Genomic DNA, 15,974 nt, shown 5'->3' with positions numbered 1-15,974 from the left:
GGTACAAATGGCTTTGCTGGACTTTCTGATTAATCGGGCTAGAAGACTGTAATGCCCTGCTATCTGGCTGCTGTAATATCTCACTAAAGAATCTTCAGCCTGTGCAGTATGCAGCAGCTCGCATCTTGACTAGAACTAAGAAGTATGAGCATATTACCCCAGAGCAAGCTTCGCTTCCCTGGTTTACGATTAAGTATAAGACAGATTTTAAGGTTTTGTTCCAAACTTTTAAAGCTCTGCATGGACATATATGTGCTCCAGTGTACATAACTAACCTTTTGCTTTAGAAGCCCACAAGGTCATTCCATCCGTCATGACACAGGCTTCTTGGTAGCCCACAATCTCAAAACCTGACAGGTGGTGGAGCCCCACAACTATGGAACCATTCATTCATTCATTATCATAACCCGCTTATCCTGAACAGGGTCGCAAGGGGGCTGGAGCCTATCCCAGCATACATTGGGCGAAAGGCAGGAATACACCCTGGACAGGTCGCCAGTCCATCGCAGGGCACACACACCATTCACTCACACACTCATACCTATAGGCAATTTAGACTCTCCAATCAGCCCAACCTGCATGTCTTTGGACTGTGGGAGGAAACCGGAGTACCCGGAGGAAACCCACGCAGACACGGGGAGAACATGCAAACTCCACACAGAGAGGCCCCGGCCGACGGGGATTCAAACCCAGGACCTCCTTGCTGTGAGGAGGCAGTGCTACCCACTGCACCATCCGTGCCGCCTAACTATGGAACCCCCTTCCAAAATGTATAAAGGACTCAGACATAGTCTCCATGTTTAAATCTAAATTAAAAAACACACCTTAATGACCAGGCTTTTAATCAGTCATAGTCTGGAGACAGGGTGGGAGAATCCTATAGCAATGTGTGGTTCTTGCCATTACTGCTGTTATCTGGTCTCCTCCACTGCTGCCTGGTGCTCTTCACCCTCACCATCACCCCACCCACCACCTGACCTTACCCACCACCTGAGCCGCCACCTCAAGACTGTCACCTATCTGCGGCTATTTCATTAGCATGAATATTGAATGATTGGCCATGTTGGTAAAACCCATACCCTGAACCAGCTAGAGGAGGATGGGCACCCCCCTTGAGTCTTACAATTCTGGCAGCCATTACAAGGCTGAGAAATACACATGAGCTAAACCTTAGACATACTAAAATCAAGTGTTTGGAACATACTTAAATACCGGTGAGCTCAGTAATCGCAAAAAGGACTAGGTAGGCCAAGGAATGGATGTGTCAGTGACCCACATATTACCATATCCAGAATGCCGAGTACTACTCAGAAAAATAAGTATCGCATATCTACATTTCCTGTCACTTGTATTTATTAAACAAGTGATGGAACGTATTGCTGTTCATTCCAATCCAGCCTTTTAACATTGCAATGAAGTGGCTATCACCACCAGCACTGCAATAAGCATTTATTATTTTCTCCTACTATATATGTGTCACTAAAGACAAGCAGGCATGGCTTTCAATATTGGTGCAGCATAAAAATATGTCATTCTGGAAAATGATCTGCCACCCTGGGAGTTGTGTTCTGCCCATATTTCTCTTTGTGTCAGTGTATCTGTTTTCATTAGCCTGTGATTGCGCTGAATCGCTTTGGACTGATGGATATGTAATCAGTTATAACTAACGGGTCATGGATACCAATTCCAAATGGAGGCAGTGTTTTTGACCCCCGGAGGAACAAGCATCACTCAAGTTATTTCAACAGAACAGATGATAGCTTCTCAGAAACAAATTTAAACAAGTGGTGGGTGTTAGCAACCAAACACCTTGACGATTAAGTGTTCAATCTGACAGAGATACAGAGTTCACTTTACAGATACATTCTTGAGACAAGTGACATCTTCACTGTTCTGGCCAGCTATTTTTAGTTACAGTTGTCCAGGAAAGTCAGCCAAGTAAAAGGTCACTAAACATGATTACCATCTGGTGCCAATGGGACTTTGCAATGAACATGTTGCTGAGTCGAAGTCATCACAGAAACAAATGATTAAGTGATTGACAGATGAACCTGCTGTGTTTGTAATTCCACTCAAGTATGTCAGGAAGTAAGATTTTAGGTTGCATGAGATGACCACGAGCAAGTTAGTTATCTACATATCTTTAGCTGTAGGTTTGCCAGCACATTACCATACAGCAAAGAGTGCAAGGAGTGGGGGCAGTTACATTCTTGCAGCATTTCACAGCAAAGAACTGTCAACTGTTGATGTGGGTGTGTGTGTGTGTGTGTGTGTGTATGTGTGTGTGCATGCCTGCGTTTGGCTGTGCCATTATCCATAATGTATGAGTTAATTTGAGTGGCATGCATCACATGCCTATATATATATATATATACATTGTGGTGGCCCGATCGGAAATCGGTACACCACTGGAGTGGAACGGCCCGTGCGCCGGCGGCAAGTGCTAGGAAAAATTATTAACCACGTGTATTTCCCCAGGTCGTATCTAACAGAGCCGCACCGGAGAGAGAGCCGGCGAGGAGAGTCAGAACCATGGCCAGCGACACGGGGAAAGACGCATGGGGAATGTGAGGAAGAGACGATTAACCCTTCTCATTGGACAGGCGCAGCCGTACCGACTCCGAGAGAGAGAGGAGCCGTACAAAAGACGAGGCGCAACCACAGAGCGGGGCTGAGTACGGCGGGAGACGGAGGCGAAGCCCAGTGAGTGGGAAACAGCCATTGGGAAGCAAATAACGACACCACGGTGGAAGCGGGTCTTCGGAGGCCCTACCGAAAGGCGCGGCCGGTACGGACCACCCAGAACCACCAACGGACCGGGAGACCTAATTTTTTTGGCCGGTGTTTTTTTTTCGTTTTTCTGAGAAAGAAAGTTTATTTTTGGGACGTTGTAAAAGTGCCCTGAAGGCACACCAGAACCTCATTAAAATACCAGTTTGAGGAACTACTCTTGCTCTCTCTGCCTCTCTCTCCCCACGGGGCGCCACATATGGTGGAGAATGCGGGCATAGAGACCCCAGCTATAGAGAGAGAGAGAAATAAAAAAATAAAAATAAAAAATAAAAAAATGGAGGACGCCATCAACGCTCTACTACGATCGCAAGGCGCCCTGCAGAAAGCCGTGGCGGAACTGTGCCAAAAGTCCAGCCCGGCGACAAGCCACCGGACACCCGAAGACGTACTGCTGAAGCAGACCCCGGACGATGAAATTGAGGCCTACCTCGAGACCTTCGAACGGGCGGCTTACCTGGAGAAGTGGCCTCAAGGCGCCTGGGGCTCCCTCCTGGCCCCATTCCTCAGCGGGGAGGCCCAGAAGGCGTACCGGGGACTGCCTCCGGCCGAAGCCCACGACTACCCCACCCTAAAAGCTACCATCTTAGCCCAGTATGGCTACAGCCTCCCCGCCAGGGCACAGCGGTTCCACCAATGGGCCTATGACCCCGCCCTCCCGGCGCGAGGATAGGTGATGAGCCTGGGGAGGCTAACCAAAAGTTGCCTAGTCGAGGGCGACGGGCCGCCCCTGCTCGACCGGGTGGTGTTGGATCGCTGTGTCCGAGCCCTGGCCCCGGACGTCAAGAAATATGTGGCCCAGCAGGGGCCCCGCTCCATTGATGCCCTGGTCAACCTCCTGGAGAACCACCAGGTGGCCCAAGAGATGGTCAGGGGAACCAAAACGGAAAGCCCACGAAGAACCCCAAGCGCGGTCCGACCGGAGCCACAAACCAGGCCACGGTGGAGAGCGGACGACAGGGACGAGGGACTCCGACGGAGGGAGACCAGACGGTGCTTCGCCTGTGGCCGGGAGGGCCACCTGAGCCGGGATTGCCCAGGGAGGGAGGAGTCCATGGCCACTGCACCTGAGACGGGCCGACCCTGCCACTACCTCACCACGTGCTGGGCCCACAAGGGCACTGCCGCCCCTAGGCTACCCGTCCGGATCGGGGGTCAAGACGCGGAGGCCTTGCTGGACTCGGGGAGTGCTATTACCCTGGTGAAACCAACCCTAGCAGGGGGGAGAAGGGGAGAGGACATCGCCGTCACCTGCATCCACGGCGACGTACGAAGCTACCCCACCGCCGAGGTGACCATCATCACCCCTAGAGGCCAATTCACGGGAAGGGTGGGGGTAGTCGAGAGCCTCCCAGTGGAGGTGCTGCTGGGAAGAGACTGCCCCCTCTTTCTCAGTTACTGGAATGAGAGGGCGACCCCGGAGAGGCCAAGTCACACACCCCGACCCCGCCGGAAGGGCCACCGGGAACCACACCCGGTTTGGGTGGCCCCTGCCGGGGATAGTGAGGAGGAGGAGATCTCGCCCCAAGGGGGGAGGGGACCGACCACGCAACCCCCTACAGAGAGCACGGATACAGCCCCGGAGCGACCGGACCCACCACCACCCCTGGAGGCGGAAGGGGGTAGCGCGGGGGGGTTTTCGGAGTTTCAACCCGAACTAGAGAGGGCCCCAACGGACTTCGGCTCCGCCCAGCTGCAAGATCCCCTCCTCGCCCAGGCCTGGAGAGCCGCTGCGTACATTGAGGGCGTCCCACAAGGCGGGGTGAGTAGACCGGCCTACCCGTATTTTAAAATCCAGAATAACTTGCTGTATCGAACCTGCAACAGTGACCCGGGAGAGCTGGACCAACTTCTGGTACCCCAGAGCCACACCTCCAAGGTGCTCTACCTCGCCCACACCCACCTGTTGGGGGCCCACCTGGGAAGGGAGAAGACGTATGAGCGAATCCTATCTCGCTTTTACTGGCCTGGCATCAAACGGGCAGTGGAGGACTACTGCCGACAGTGTGCGGAGTGTCAACTTCACAGCCCCCGGGTGACGTATCGCAATCCACTAATCCCTCTCCCCATTATAGATGTGCCCTTCCGCCGAATTGCTATGGACATAGTGGGACCCCTGCCCAAGTCCAGCCGGGGTCACCGTTACATCCTGGTAATCGTTGATTACGCCACCCGTTACCCGGAGGCCGTACCCTTACGGGCCGCGACGGGGAAGAGCATCGCGAGGGAGCTGTTCCTCCTCTTCAGCCGGGTGGGGATCGCGGAAGAGGTCCTGACAGACCAGGGGACATGTTTCATGTCGGGCGTGATGAGGGAGATGTGCCGCCTACTCCGGGTCCAACAAGTGAGGACGTCCGTCTACCACCCCCAGACCGACGGGCTGGTAGAGCGGTTTAACAAAACCCTCAAGTCAATGCTGAGGAAAATGATCACAACGGACGGTAAGGACTGGGATCATTTATTACCGTACCTATTATTTTCGATACGTGAGGTCCCACAGGCATCCACGGGGTACGCGCCCTTCGAGTTGCTGTATGGGAGACGTCCCCGAGGGCTACTGGACCTCGCGAAGGAGGCCTGGGAGCAGCAGCCGTCCCGACAACGCACCCTCCTGGAACATGTGGAAGCTATGGACCAGCGGATGGCAAAAATCTGGCCCATGGTCTGGGAGCACATGCAACAGGCCCAGAAGGAGCAGGCTAGACTGTACAACCGAACAGCCCAGGTGAGAGAATTTCAACCGGGGGATAAGGTCATGGTGCTGATCCCCACCAATGAGTGCAAATTTCTGGCCAAATGGCATGGGCCCTACGAAGTAGTAGCCAAGGTGGGGCCAGTGAACTACATGGTAAGACAGGTGGGCCGGAGACACCAGCTCCAAAAGTACCATATTAACCTGCTAAAGAGGTGGCACGAACCCGTGCACGACCCTGCTCCCCTCTGCTTAACCACAGGCGGCGCCACCGGAACACCAGAAGTGGCCACTGGAGACCTGCTGACCGACCGGCAACGACAAGACCTCTGCGAGCTGGTGAGTCAACACCGGGATGTGCTCTCCCACCTCCCGGGCCGGACTACAAAGGTCCACCACGACATCGTCACGGAACCAGGGAGGAGGGTTCGACTGCGGCCCTACCGGATCCCGGAGGCGAGAAGGCAGACCATCCGGGAGGAGGTGGCGAGGATGCTGGACCTGGGGGTCATAGAAGAATCCCAAAGCGCCTGGTCCAGCCCGATAGTGTTGGTCCCAAAACTGGACGGCAGTTGGAGGTTCTGCAACGACTTCCGGAGGTTGAACGAAATCTCCCGGTACGACGCCTACCCCATGCCCCGGGTGGACGAGCTGATCGAGCGGCTGGGACCCGCTCGCTACCTCAGCACCCTGGACCTCACCCGGGGGTACTGGCAGGTACCGCTGACCCCACAGGCGAGGGAGAAGACGGCTTTCGCCACCCCGGATGGCCTGTTCCAGTACCGCGTCTTACCCTTCGGAGTGCATGGAGCCCCCGCCACCTTCCAGAGGCTCATGGACAACCTGCTGAGGCCCCACAGGGAGTATGCTGCTGCCTACCTCGACGATATCGTCATTCACAGCGCTGATTGGGAAAGCCACCTCAGGAGGCTGGAGGCAGTGCTCGGGGCGCTCCGGGAAGCCGGCCTGACAGCTAACCCGGCTAAGTGTCGCCTGGGCCTGGAGGAGGCCGACTACCTGGGCCACACCGTGGGACGAGGGTGCGTCCGACCCCAGAGCCAAAAGGTGGATGGGATCACCAACTGGCCACGACCCACCACCAAAAGGCAAGTGCACACATTCCTGGGCCTAGTGGGGTACTATAGGCAGTTTATACCTGACTTTGCCACCAGAGCGGCCCCCTTGCACGAGCTGACCAAGAAGGACCACCGGCACACGGTGATATGGACCGAAGCCGCCGACCGCGCCTTCCTAGACCTGAGGGCCGCCCTGGGGAATGAACCAGTACTGACCACCCCTAACTTCTCACAAAAGTTTGTTTTGCAGACCGACGCCTCCGAAACCGGACTTGGTGCGGTCCTATCCCAAATCCAGGACGCCACGGAGCACCCGATCACCTATATCAGCAGGAAATTGCTGAAGCATGAAAGGAATTATAGCACGGTGGAGAAGGAGTGCCTGGCCATAAGGTGGGCAGTCGGAAAGCTCAAATACTATCTGGTAGGAAGGGAATTTATCCTTATAACCGACCATGCCCCATTGCAATGGATGTATCGGTGTAAGGACACTAACGCCCGGGTGACCCGATGGTTTTTAGAACTACAAAGTTTTAAATTCACGGTGGAACACCGAGCCGGGAGACTCCAAGGGAACGCGGATGCCCTGTCCCGGATGAACGAGGGCCTCTTTGGTGACGCTCCCGCCGAGGGCGTGGAGCTGAGGGGGAGGAAATGTGGTGGCCCGATCGGAAATCGGTACACCACTGGAGTGGAACGGCCTGTGCGCCGGCGGCAAGTGCTAGGAAAAATTATTAACCACGTGTATTTCCCCAGGTCGTATCTAACAGAGCCGCACCGGAGAGAGAGCCGGCGAGGAGAGTCAGAACCATGGCCAGCGACACGGGGAAAGACGCGTGGGGAATGTGAGGAAGAGACGATTAACCCTTCTCATTGGACAGGCGCAGCCGTACCGACTCCGAGAGAGAGAGGAGCCGTACAAAAGACGAGGCGCAACCACAGAGCGGGGCTGAGTACGGAGGGAGACGGAGGCGAAGCCCAGTGAGTGGGAAACAGCCATTGGGAAGCAAATAACGACACCACGGTGGAAGCGGGTCTTCGGAGGCCCTACCGAAAGGCGCGGCCGGTACGGACCACCCAGAACCACCGACGGACCGGGAGACCTAATTTTTTTGGCCGGTGTTTTTTTTTCGTTTTTCTGAGAAAGAAAGTTTATTTTTGGGACGTTGTAAAAGTGCCCTGAAGGCACACCAGAACCTCATTAAAATACCAGTTTGAGGAACTACTCTTGCTCTCTCTGCCTCTCTCTCCCCACGGGGCGCCACAACATATATACAGTACACGCAATAGGAATGTGTGAAATATCAGAAAAAAATGACAGAAACTTCCAAAGCTTTCAATGGAAAGATGCCCACAACTCCTGATGCTTTTGTTAACAGTATGTGCCAGCTCTATTCTGTTCACCACATTAGTTCCAACTGACTTCACATACTCACTGTTAGTTACTGTACTGTGCTGTTTCTATTTCCTCGATTTTCACCAAAGATATTTACTGACCTCCTTCCTGTTATTTATGCTGTTAATAGTTCCCCCAAAATGATTTTTTCTGAACTTTACAATAAAGATCAATGATATGATGACTAAGTGGTCCTGCAAAATGAGCCCTGTTTTGAAAAATGTAAAACAGGAGACTAACTAACCACCTGGAAAGCAAGCACCATATGTTACGGGTGAAGAACAAAGCCATTTCATGAATTAATTCACTGGATCAAACTGCAAAGTTAATGAACTTGTGACATCTTTAAAGAGTTGCCTAGTCTATAATAGATTTGACCCAAACAGTCTTCAGTAAACCAGCAACATTTCAAGATGATTACTCCTCAATTCCACTGACTGGATTTTGCACCTGCATTGCTATACAATGTATTCCATTATAATGATATCACACTGTAGAAGAAAAGATAAGCTAAGCATAAGAACATACAATCAGGATGGAAAATTGGTGGTATAGTAGGAAAGGGACAGTGTAGATATGGTTATATGTTGATGGCGAAGGATTATGGAAATACAGGGAACTGGTAAATCAGAATCATGACTAAATTAATTCAGGACAGAGATAATGCCACTGTGTTAATTGTGAAGTATTTTTCTGAGAAGCACACGTGCTCCTACTGTAAGTTAAAACATTTAGGAACATGCTAATTCATCACCATTTCCAGGAGAAATGCTCCCACAATGGGATCACTGTAGATTGAGCTGGCTCTAGGATTTTGGTGGCCCTAAACAAAAATAAACTGGGGGGAACCAATTGGAAGCAATCATGAATGGGGGCAGTGGGGGGGTTCTGTGGGCACAAGAGCACTAGCATTGATGAAGCTATTCACACCCTGTGAATACTGCACAATTAAAATGTCTTTAAGTAAAACATTTGTCAAATTAGTTGTGGCTCTAAATAACCGCATAGTGTTTATGCTACTTGAGACTTGAGAGTACTGTGAGGAATGTCAAAGCCCAAGAGAAAAGCATCGATAAAGCTATTCACACCCTTTAAAAAAAAACAAAAAAACATTTAAAACCTAAATTGGTTGTGGCCCTACATAACCACATAGAACGTTTATAATAGCAGCTGGCTCTCACTGTATAGTACTGTGAAGAAAGTCAAAAGAAGGAAATGGGTTTTATGCATTACTGGGTTTGTGGATGCTTCTGAACTGAGTCTATCTGAAGATCTAAAGTGCCATGTTCAGTCATTGGATTTAGATAGTGCTGGTTGGCTTCAATCATTACATTTATTGGTATATTTTTCATGGCCTTCACAATTAGCATGATTTTGTAATGGGAAGATGGTGGTCAGATTTCCCATCATCCAAAGGGTAGAAAAATACAGAAGCTTTCAGAAGATTTAGCCATGACTTGTATCCAGTACAAAAATAATGTTTCACTTACAACAAGGCTGCAACAATAAGGCTCTGCCATTCTATTATTTGACTAACTTGATATCAATTATCTAATTATAACCTCTAAGTCATTGATTAACACCTGTGCCACTTTTACAACCAGATGCACCAGGATGATTTTTCACACACCCCTGCTGCTATAGGTTAATGAAATAGGTGTATAATCAACTTTTTGCAGCCTTGTGTGTATTTTGTTCGGCGTACTCTAGGAATGAATGCTTTAGTTACTACTATTTTGGATCAAAGAACGTGCAAAGCTATTATTTAGACTCAGATTATCAACTTCCCCATTTAACCAAATTGTGCTGGAATCTAAACGCTTTCTTATGAGCTGAGAAGCTTTGATGGTATTTTCATTTGAGTCTGTTGTTTGAAATTACTGTAGAGGTAAATGTTTTTGTAGTGAATTACTGGTGCTACTGTTATTTCTTTCTCAAAGCAAATGAAGAATATAGTGGAGAAAATGTGTAGGATATAAACACCAGCTCCAACTAAAAATAGTACTTCAGATTTTCTTTAAAATCCAATTTGGTGTTAAAATTCTTGCCGCAAAATGCTTGCAATACCCCATAGTTCTACAAAGCTGCATGAACAAAAGGGAAAAAATATATATATGGATATAAGAATTTCAGTCACTTTGAGGGAAATGAAAAAATATATTTATTGTTAACAAACCCCAAGAGCCAAAAGTATGTCAGCTTACAAGCTGACACAGAAAATTGACAGATGGTGGCTGAATATATGCTGACATATAACAGTGCAGCGGAAAGCCATGGGGACCAAATCTTGCCAAATGCTCAGTACCCATAATGCTTCTCTCTGGTGGATTGGAGCTCGCTGTGGCCCCTCTGGCCCAAACACAGAGAGAGGGCCACGGCGGCAGCTAATGAGGCGCTGAAGGGACTGGAGTGGGGTGTTCGGTCGCATGGCTCCTTGACATTTCTCAGTCATGAAAGGGCGGTATTCATCAAATGCGGCGGAGAGAAAACAAAGAGGAGGGATGCACAATGAGGCTTGGTAGGTGCGCTCTCGGACGGCGGCAGAGGAGCTCCAGTGCCGAGGGGCTCTGCGGCCGTGCCAGCATGCTTCGGGCAGCAGCTGTGTGAGGGTGTTACTGGGCTGTTGTGATGTGCGGAAAAGAAAGCCCAGCATCCAGCAGATAATGACCCCAGGCAAAGCTTCTCCTAGCATCCAGACAGTGAAAAGACCACAGGTCTAATTGGTTGCCATTTCTTCTTCTTTTATTGTGTAGATATAAGCCCTTTCGCTTTTAAAGACTTGGTGATGTTGATGCTAATTCTGCAGCCATATTCTGCAATTATTGAATAGACCTGCCAAGGCAAAACATTTCCCCTGGTAATGCATGACAAAGCAGAATAGCGGGATTGCTAGATTTCACGTAAACATGATATTCCCAAACCAAAGAAGGACATTTAGCTTCCTATCTGCATAATGAACTTCATACTGCAGAACCACATGTTTGATTTGGGGCCAGTTGGAAGCCTCAGATGGGGTGCTTATCTGTACAGAGGCAAAGGCTCCAACAGAGTTTGCTGCTTAAAAATGAGTTTTATGGTGATAGAACTTGGCAGTCCAGCTCAGTGTATTTACACATTCTGTTTGTAGTGTTTCTCGTAAAATAAAGCTCCTGTTTTCACATTTGGCTCAGAAGGCCAGGTTTTGTAGACAGCAGAGGTCACCACTGGTGGAAATCAGAACATGATCACTGCTGTAGCAGATCATTTCAAGGTATTCAGGTACCTACACCACGGCAACAAACAGTTCACCTCAAACACTGAAGATTTCAGGATATGACCATGCCTCTGCTAATCAGACACACTCCTATCCCATTAAATACAATAACCTACATAAGTGTTTTTTGAATAGATTCTTGATGTAGCCTGTATTTATAGAATTGTTCACCAATTTCAGGGAAAATAATTACACTTTGACAATACAACTTAGACATCTCCCTCTCTTGGTTTACATTCCTCAGTAAAAATTATTTACAGTGTTTTCCAAAGAATCACTATCCTTATTCAGTTTACAGATGATAATTTATTCAAAGAGATGTTAACTACTCCGCCAGTACTGCCAATTTGCCAAAGCAAATACATTCTTATATACAGTATGTCACATTTACTGTATGCCAGAGCCTTAAAATTGGCGTCTTAAAAACATAGACCGTCTCTGCCACCCAATGGCCATTTGTGGAATTGTTCATATATAAAAGTTGAGGCACCGGTTGCAAGACTTTTGCACAGCAGACAATGGTCAAAGGTGAGGAGGGTAGCAAAGTCTCCAGTAGTTGAGCAGGTAATAAGCTGCAGTGTGCAGACCTCAGGACGCAGCACCCAGGCCAGCAGCCTACACCATGAGCGATGCCTTATAACAGGAGTTCTCCAGTTTGGTCCTGGGGGGCTGTTGTGTATGCTGGGTTTTGCACCAACCATAACTACAGTACCAGAATTTTAACAAGCTGTGGCTTTAGAGGGAAAACAATCCATCAAAACATGTAAAGTCTCAAAAAATGAACAGCTTGTTAGAATTCTGAGATTGCAGTTGGGGTTGGAACAAAAAACGGACGTTTGAGAAAAACCATACACACTCATGCAGAATGTCTGCCATATTGTCAATTTATGTGCAGTCCAGTTTGTGTGCCCAGATTCACATTGTTTGTGAGTGTTTGGCAAAACTTAAAAGTTGTTCAAAGGGCACTACTTCTCTATCAATCACAGCAAAGACAGCTGACAGGACAAGCTTATTTAACTGGAAACAGAATCAAGCTGCAATTTCCCCAAGTGTATTTTTATCACAGTGGCACTGAGTCTTCAGATTTCAGAGTAGGTAAGATCTGGCTACCCTATTTTAAGCCCTGTTGCCAAATGACACTCCCTTCACAGTGCCATAAGAAATTATTTTACTTAACTGAAAACATTGGACAATGCAGTCTAACAGTACTAGTGATAAACTGACAGCCAGCTAACAGACACTATGATGAATGTGTAAAATGCATAAAGACAAGGATAAAAATGGCTCTTTGCTGTGCAAGATCACTAGTCAGATGAAACTGAGTACTGAACGCCTGTGGCACAGTACAGAACAAATGGCACTTGACAGTAAAAGACAGTAATTAGGTTGTACCACTCAGTTTGGTCATGCTGTTACACTATGTCTTCAAGAAGCAAAATTGGCTGTTCATTTCAAAGCTGACTGAATGTCACATTTATAAGAGAAAATGTATTTGCGTCCCTTTGTCCATCCATCACTTGAAAGAAGCACCCTGGTCTGCTCTCTTATGATCTATCTTAACACAATTATGTAGGGCCACGCAAGCTTGGTGGTTCTAATCCCGGTGTAGCCACAATAAGATCTGCACAGCTGTTGGGCCCTTGAGCAAGGCCCTTAACCCTGCATTGCTCCAGGGGAGGATTGTCTCCTGCTTAGTCTAATCAACTGTATGTTGCTCTGGATAAGAGCATCTGCCAAATGCCAATAATGTAAATTATGCTTTTATACACTCAGTGAGCACTTTATTAGGTATTTATTAGAGTTATTTTTTTAGACTTATTGGTCTTCTGGAGCTGTAGCCTATCCACTTAAGAGGTTTGACACATTGCATGTTCAGAGATGCTCTTCTGCATACCACTGTAATGTGTGGTAATGTTACTGTCACCTTTCTGTCAGTTTTGACCAGTCTGGCCCTTCTCCACTAACCTCTTTCATTTACAAGGCATTTTTTCCCACAGAAATGCTGCTCACTGGATGTTTTATGTTTTTCAAACCATTCTCTGCAAACTCTAGGGAGTGTTGTGCTTGAAGATCTCAGGAGATCATTCCACAGTCAAAGTCACTTAGATCAAATTTCTTCCCTATTCTGACATTTGGTCTGAAAAACAGCTGAACCTCTTGACCATGTCTACATTATTTTATGCATTTAGTTGCTGCCACATGATTGGCTGATTAAATATTTGCATTAACAGGCTGATGTACAGGTCTACTTAATAAAGTGCTCACTGAGTGTATGTGCATGTGTCTCCTGAGAATGAGAAATATCTCTGGATAGTAAAGCTTTAGACACATGTACAGCTGAATATACCACACACACACTAAGGTAAGGGATCTAATGGGCCTTATTGACTTTTTTAATGAGGTCTATTTACACTATCTGGGTTTCCATTTTGCAGGCCAGTATGCTTTTGAAGTGGTCTAGAATCAAGCATTCAGCCTTTTCAGCCATGAATAGTAGCATGAAGCTACTGGACAATAGAGGTACCCACACTGCAAGTCAAGTTAAACACAAACGTTCTTATTATCAGTGCATGCAATCACTCATAACATGAAACCTTACTTTTTTAGCTCCAAGAGCGAGTTATATTCCTCTAATCACATGATCATTCAGCACAAGAGACAGTAAGATCACATCTTCTCACCTTGCACTTGGCATTTCTTAAATTATGTGGCGAGAGGGGGAGTATTTACATCTTCTTATGAAGTTACTTTTCTCATGCAATGAGCAAAGGGCAATGTGACTGAATCATTGCTCTCATTACGGCATGTTAAGAATGACTAAAAGAAGTTTCACTTACAAGCTTTCGCCCTCTCTGGCTTTGGTGTCGTTCACAAGATAGACTGTGCCAAAACTCCCACGACCGAGTCTCTGCTGGATAATATATCTCTTAGCTATCAGTCTGCTGGGGTCAGGGGTTGAGGATGATGCAGAGAAGGAAGCTGTACGTGCTCCCAGTTCCTGGAACTTGGGCATCTTCTCAAAGGTAGGCTGCCAGTGAGAGGAATTTCAAGTCTAAATCTCGATGGACTGCTGTAAATATAACCACAAGACAAAACTCTTTATTAAACATGTAGCTTTTGCAGGTTTAACAAAATGCTACAAATAAATACACTGATTTATTCTGCACATACTGCCTTGCTGTTTTTCTAACATTTGTCTTATTTGGCAATTATCTTAACATGTGGACACAAATGCACATATTTTGAAGGACCACAACAATGTGCCATTGTGTGTGCTGCAAAATTACAGTGAGGTGAGAGAGGGGAGATCATCATCCCTTGTTAGAAGCAGCATGAGAGGATCATGTTCCAAAATGCTAGCTGGGGATTTGTCTCTCCCGGATGTTTCCATGAGATACACCACACAAAATAATCCCAAACATACATGATTAGATTTCAAATGTCACTCATGTTTCCGCTCAAGAGGCAGAAATACAATGCAAGCACATTCCATGTCACATGTTATAGGACATACACTGTTGCTCCAGACATACTTTTTTGGTCTCTGTTAACCTATGTTTTCAGAATCAATATAAAATGAAAAGGAGAATGGTGGACATATTAGAAGTATGACCGTGTCAGGGTCTACATGTGGCTGGTAGCTGCGCTGGGTTGAGTACATTCACTGGTGCATAGCCTACTGGGTAGTTACAACCCACAGGAGAGTCTTGTGTGAGCTTGTTTTTTTATGTACTGTTTATAACTCACATAGCTGTGAATTAATAATATACCCTTGGCTAGTCATAATCACTGTGTAAATGCAGTACGTTAGTGACGGACTTGGTTTTAATTAAAGCAAAGCAAATTGTTACATTCCTTTTTTAACGCAATACTCCGTTTCAATGCAATCTGTTGCAATCCTATTGCATGAAGAAAATTCCTTTTTTCTTTTTTCTGAAAATTTTGAAACACGAATCAATCAATTACGTAAAACAAAATGTGCTCACCTTGCCCGTGATGCGTGGACTTACTGCAGAAACATGCCACAACGAACAAGTTGTTGTTCCACATCCGTGTTTATTATTGTTCCTATGGAGACTAGTCTGAGCACATTCCCTTATTTTACCCTGGGTGTCGCTGTTGTCATAGATAACGAGTTCATCAGCTGGCCAGGACAGGCACTGCACAGCAGCCCAAAAACATAAAGAAATGGTTGAGAATAAGTTGATTTTGCCGCAGGTCACAGTAGGTCTTCCGACAGCAGAGATTGTGGATAATATGGAACTATTCGTTGTTTAAAATGTAGGCCTACCTCTAGTCATCTGCTTTTCTTCTTCTTTTTTTAAATAATTGTCATGCATGTCAAGTTGTCAGATTTACATTAAATCGTGATACATATGTTCAGCATATTTATATTAATTTAATTTTGATTTGTGTATACTGCCCATGTTGAATAAAATACAAATAAATACATAAATTAATTAATAAATAAAGTTTATCTCTGGCTGTCAGGTTAAAGTAAAGGCATATACTGTATATTATTATTGTGCATTTGTGGAAATTCCTCAACCGTAGCTCTCACATTAAGCTTTTCATAACTGTGTAACATGCTTGTATTCCACATTTGAAAAGTATCTCAATCGGCCTTGCTGTGTGACAAGATTGGAAAGATGCATTTCACGCTTTGCAGCAGATGACAAATATTTCAAGGTGTAATGTGAGTCCGTTGTAATTGACATCCTATTTATTATTACCTTTGATTACATGACCCAACGGTGAATTAAAGCG

The 15,974-nt window shown here is 47.0% G+C and overlaps 1 protein-coding gene across 2 annotated transcripts in view; it reads right to left on the bottom strand.

Moving 5' to 3' along the window:
* Positions 1 to 15,264, bottom strand: part of nek11 (NIMA-related kinase 11) — a 72,603-nt gene extending 57,339 nt beyond the window's left edge. The window contains exons 1-2 of one of the 2 annotated variants that reach the window (XM_061224806.1): positions 15,194 to 15,264; positions 14,045 to 14,277 (exon numbers count right to left, since the gene is read on the bottom strand). In XM_061224806.1, the coding sequence (XP_061080790.1) occupies positions 14,045 to 14,220 (176 nt within the window). In that variant the 5' untranslated portion in view covers positions 14,221 to 14,277; positions 15,194 to 15,264. Of the gene's footprint in view, positions 1 to 14,044; positions 14,278 to 15,193 lie in introns of those variants that run through there. The other variant, XM_061230437.1, reaches the window with a different exon arrangement.
* Positions 15,265 to 15,974: the final 710 nt, after the last annotated feature.

This window comes from Conger conger, chromosome 1 (assembly GCF_963514075.1).
Source record: "Conger conger chromosome 1, fConCon1.1, whole genome shotgun sequence".
Classification (NCBI taxonomy): domain Eukaryota; kingdom Metazoa; phylum Chordata; class Actinopteri; order Anguilliformes; family Congridae; genus Conger; species Conger conger.
The sequence above is the reverse complement of the archived record's forward strand: the minus strand, read 5'-3'. Positions and strand labels throughout refer to the sequence as shown.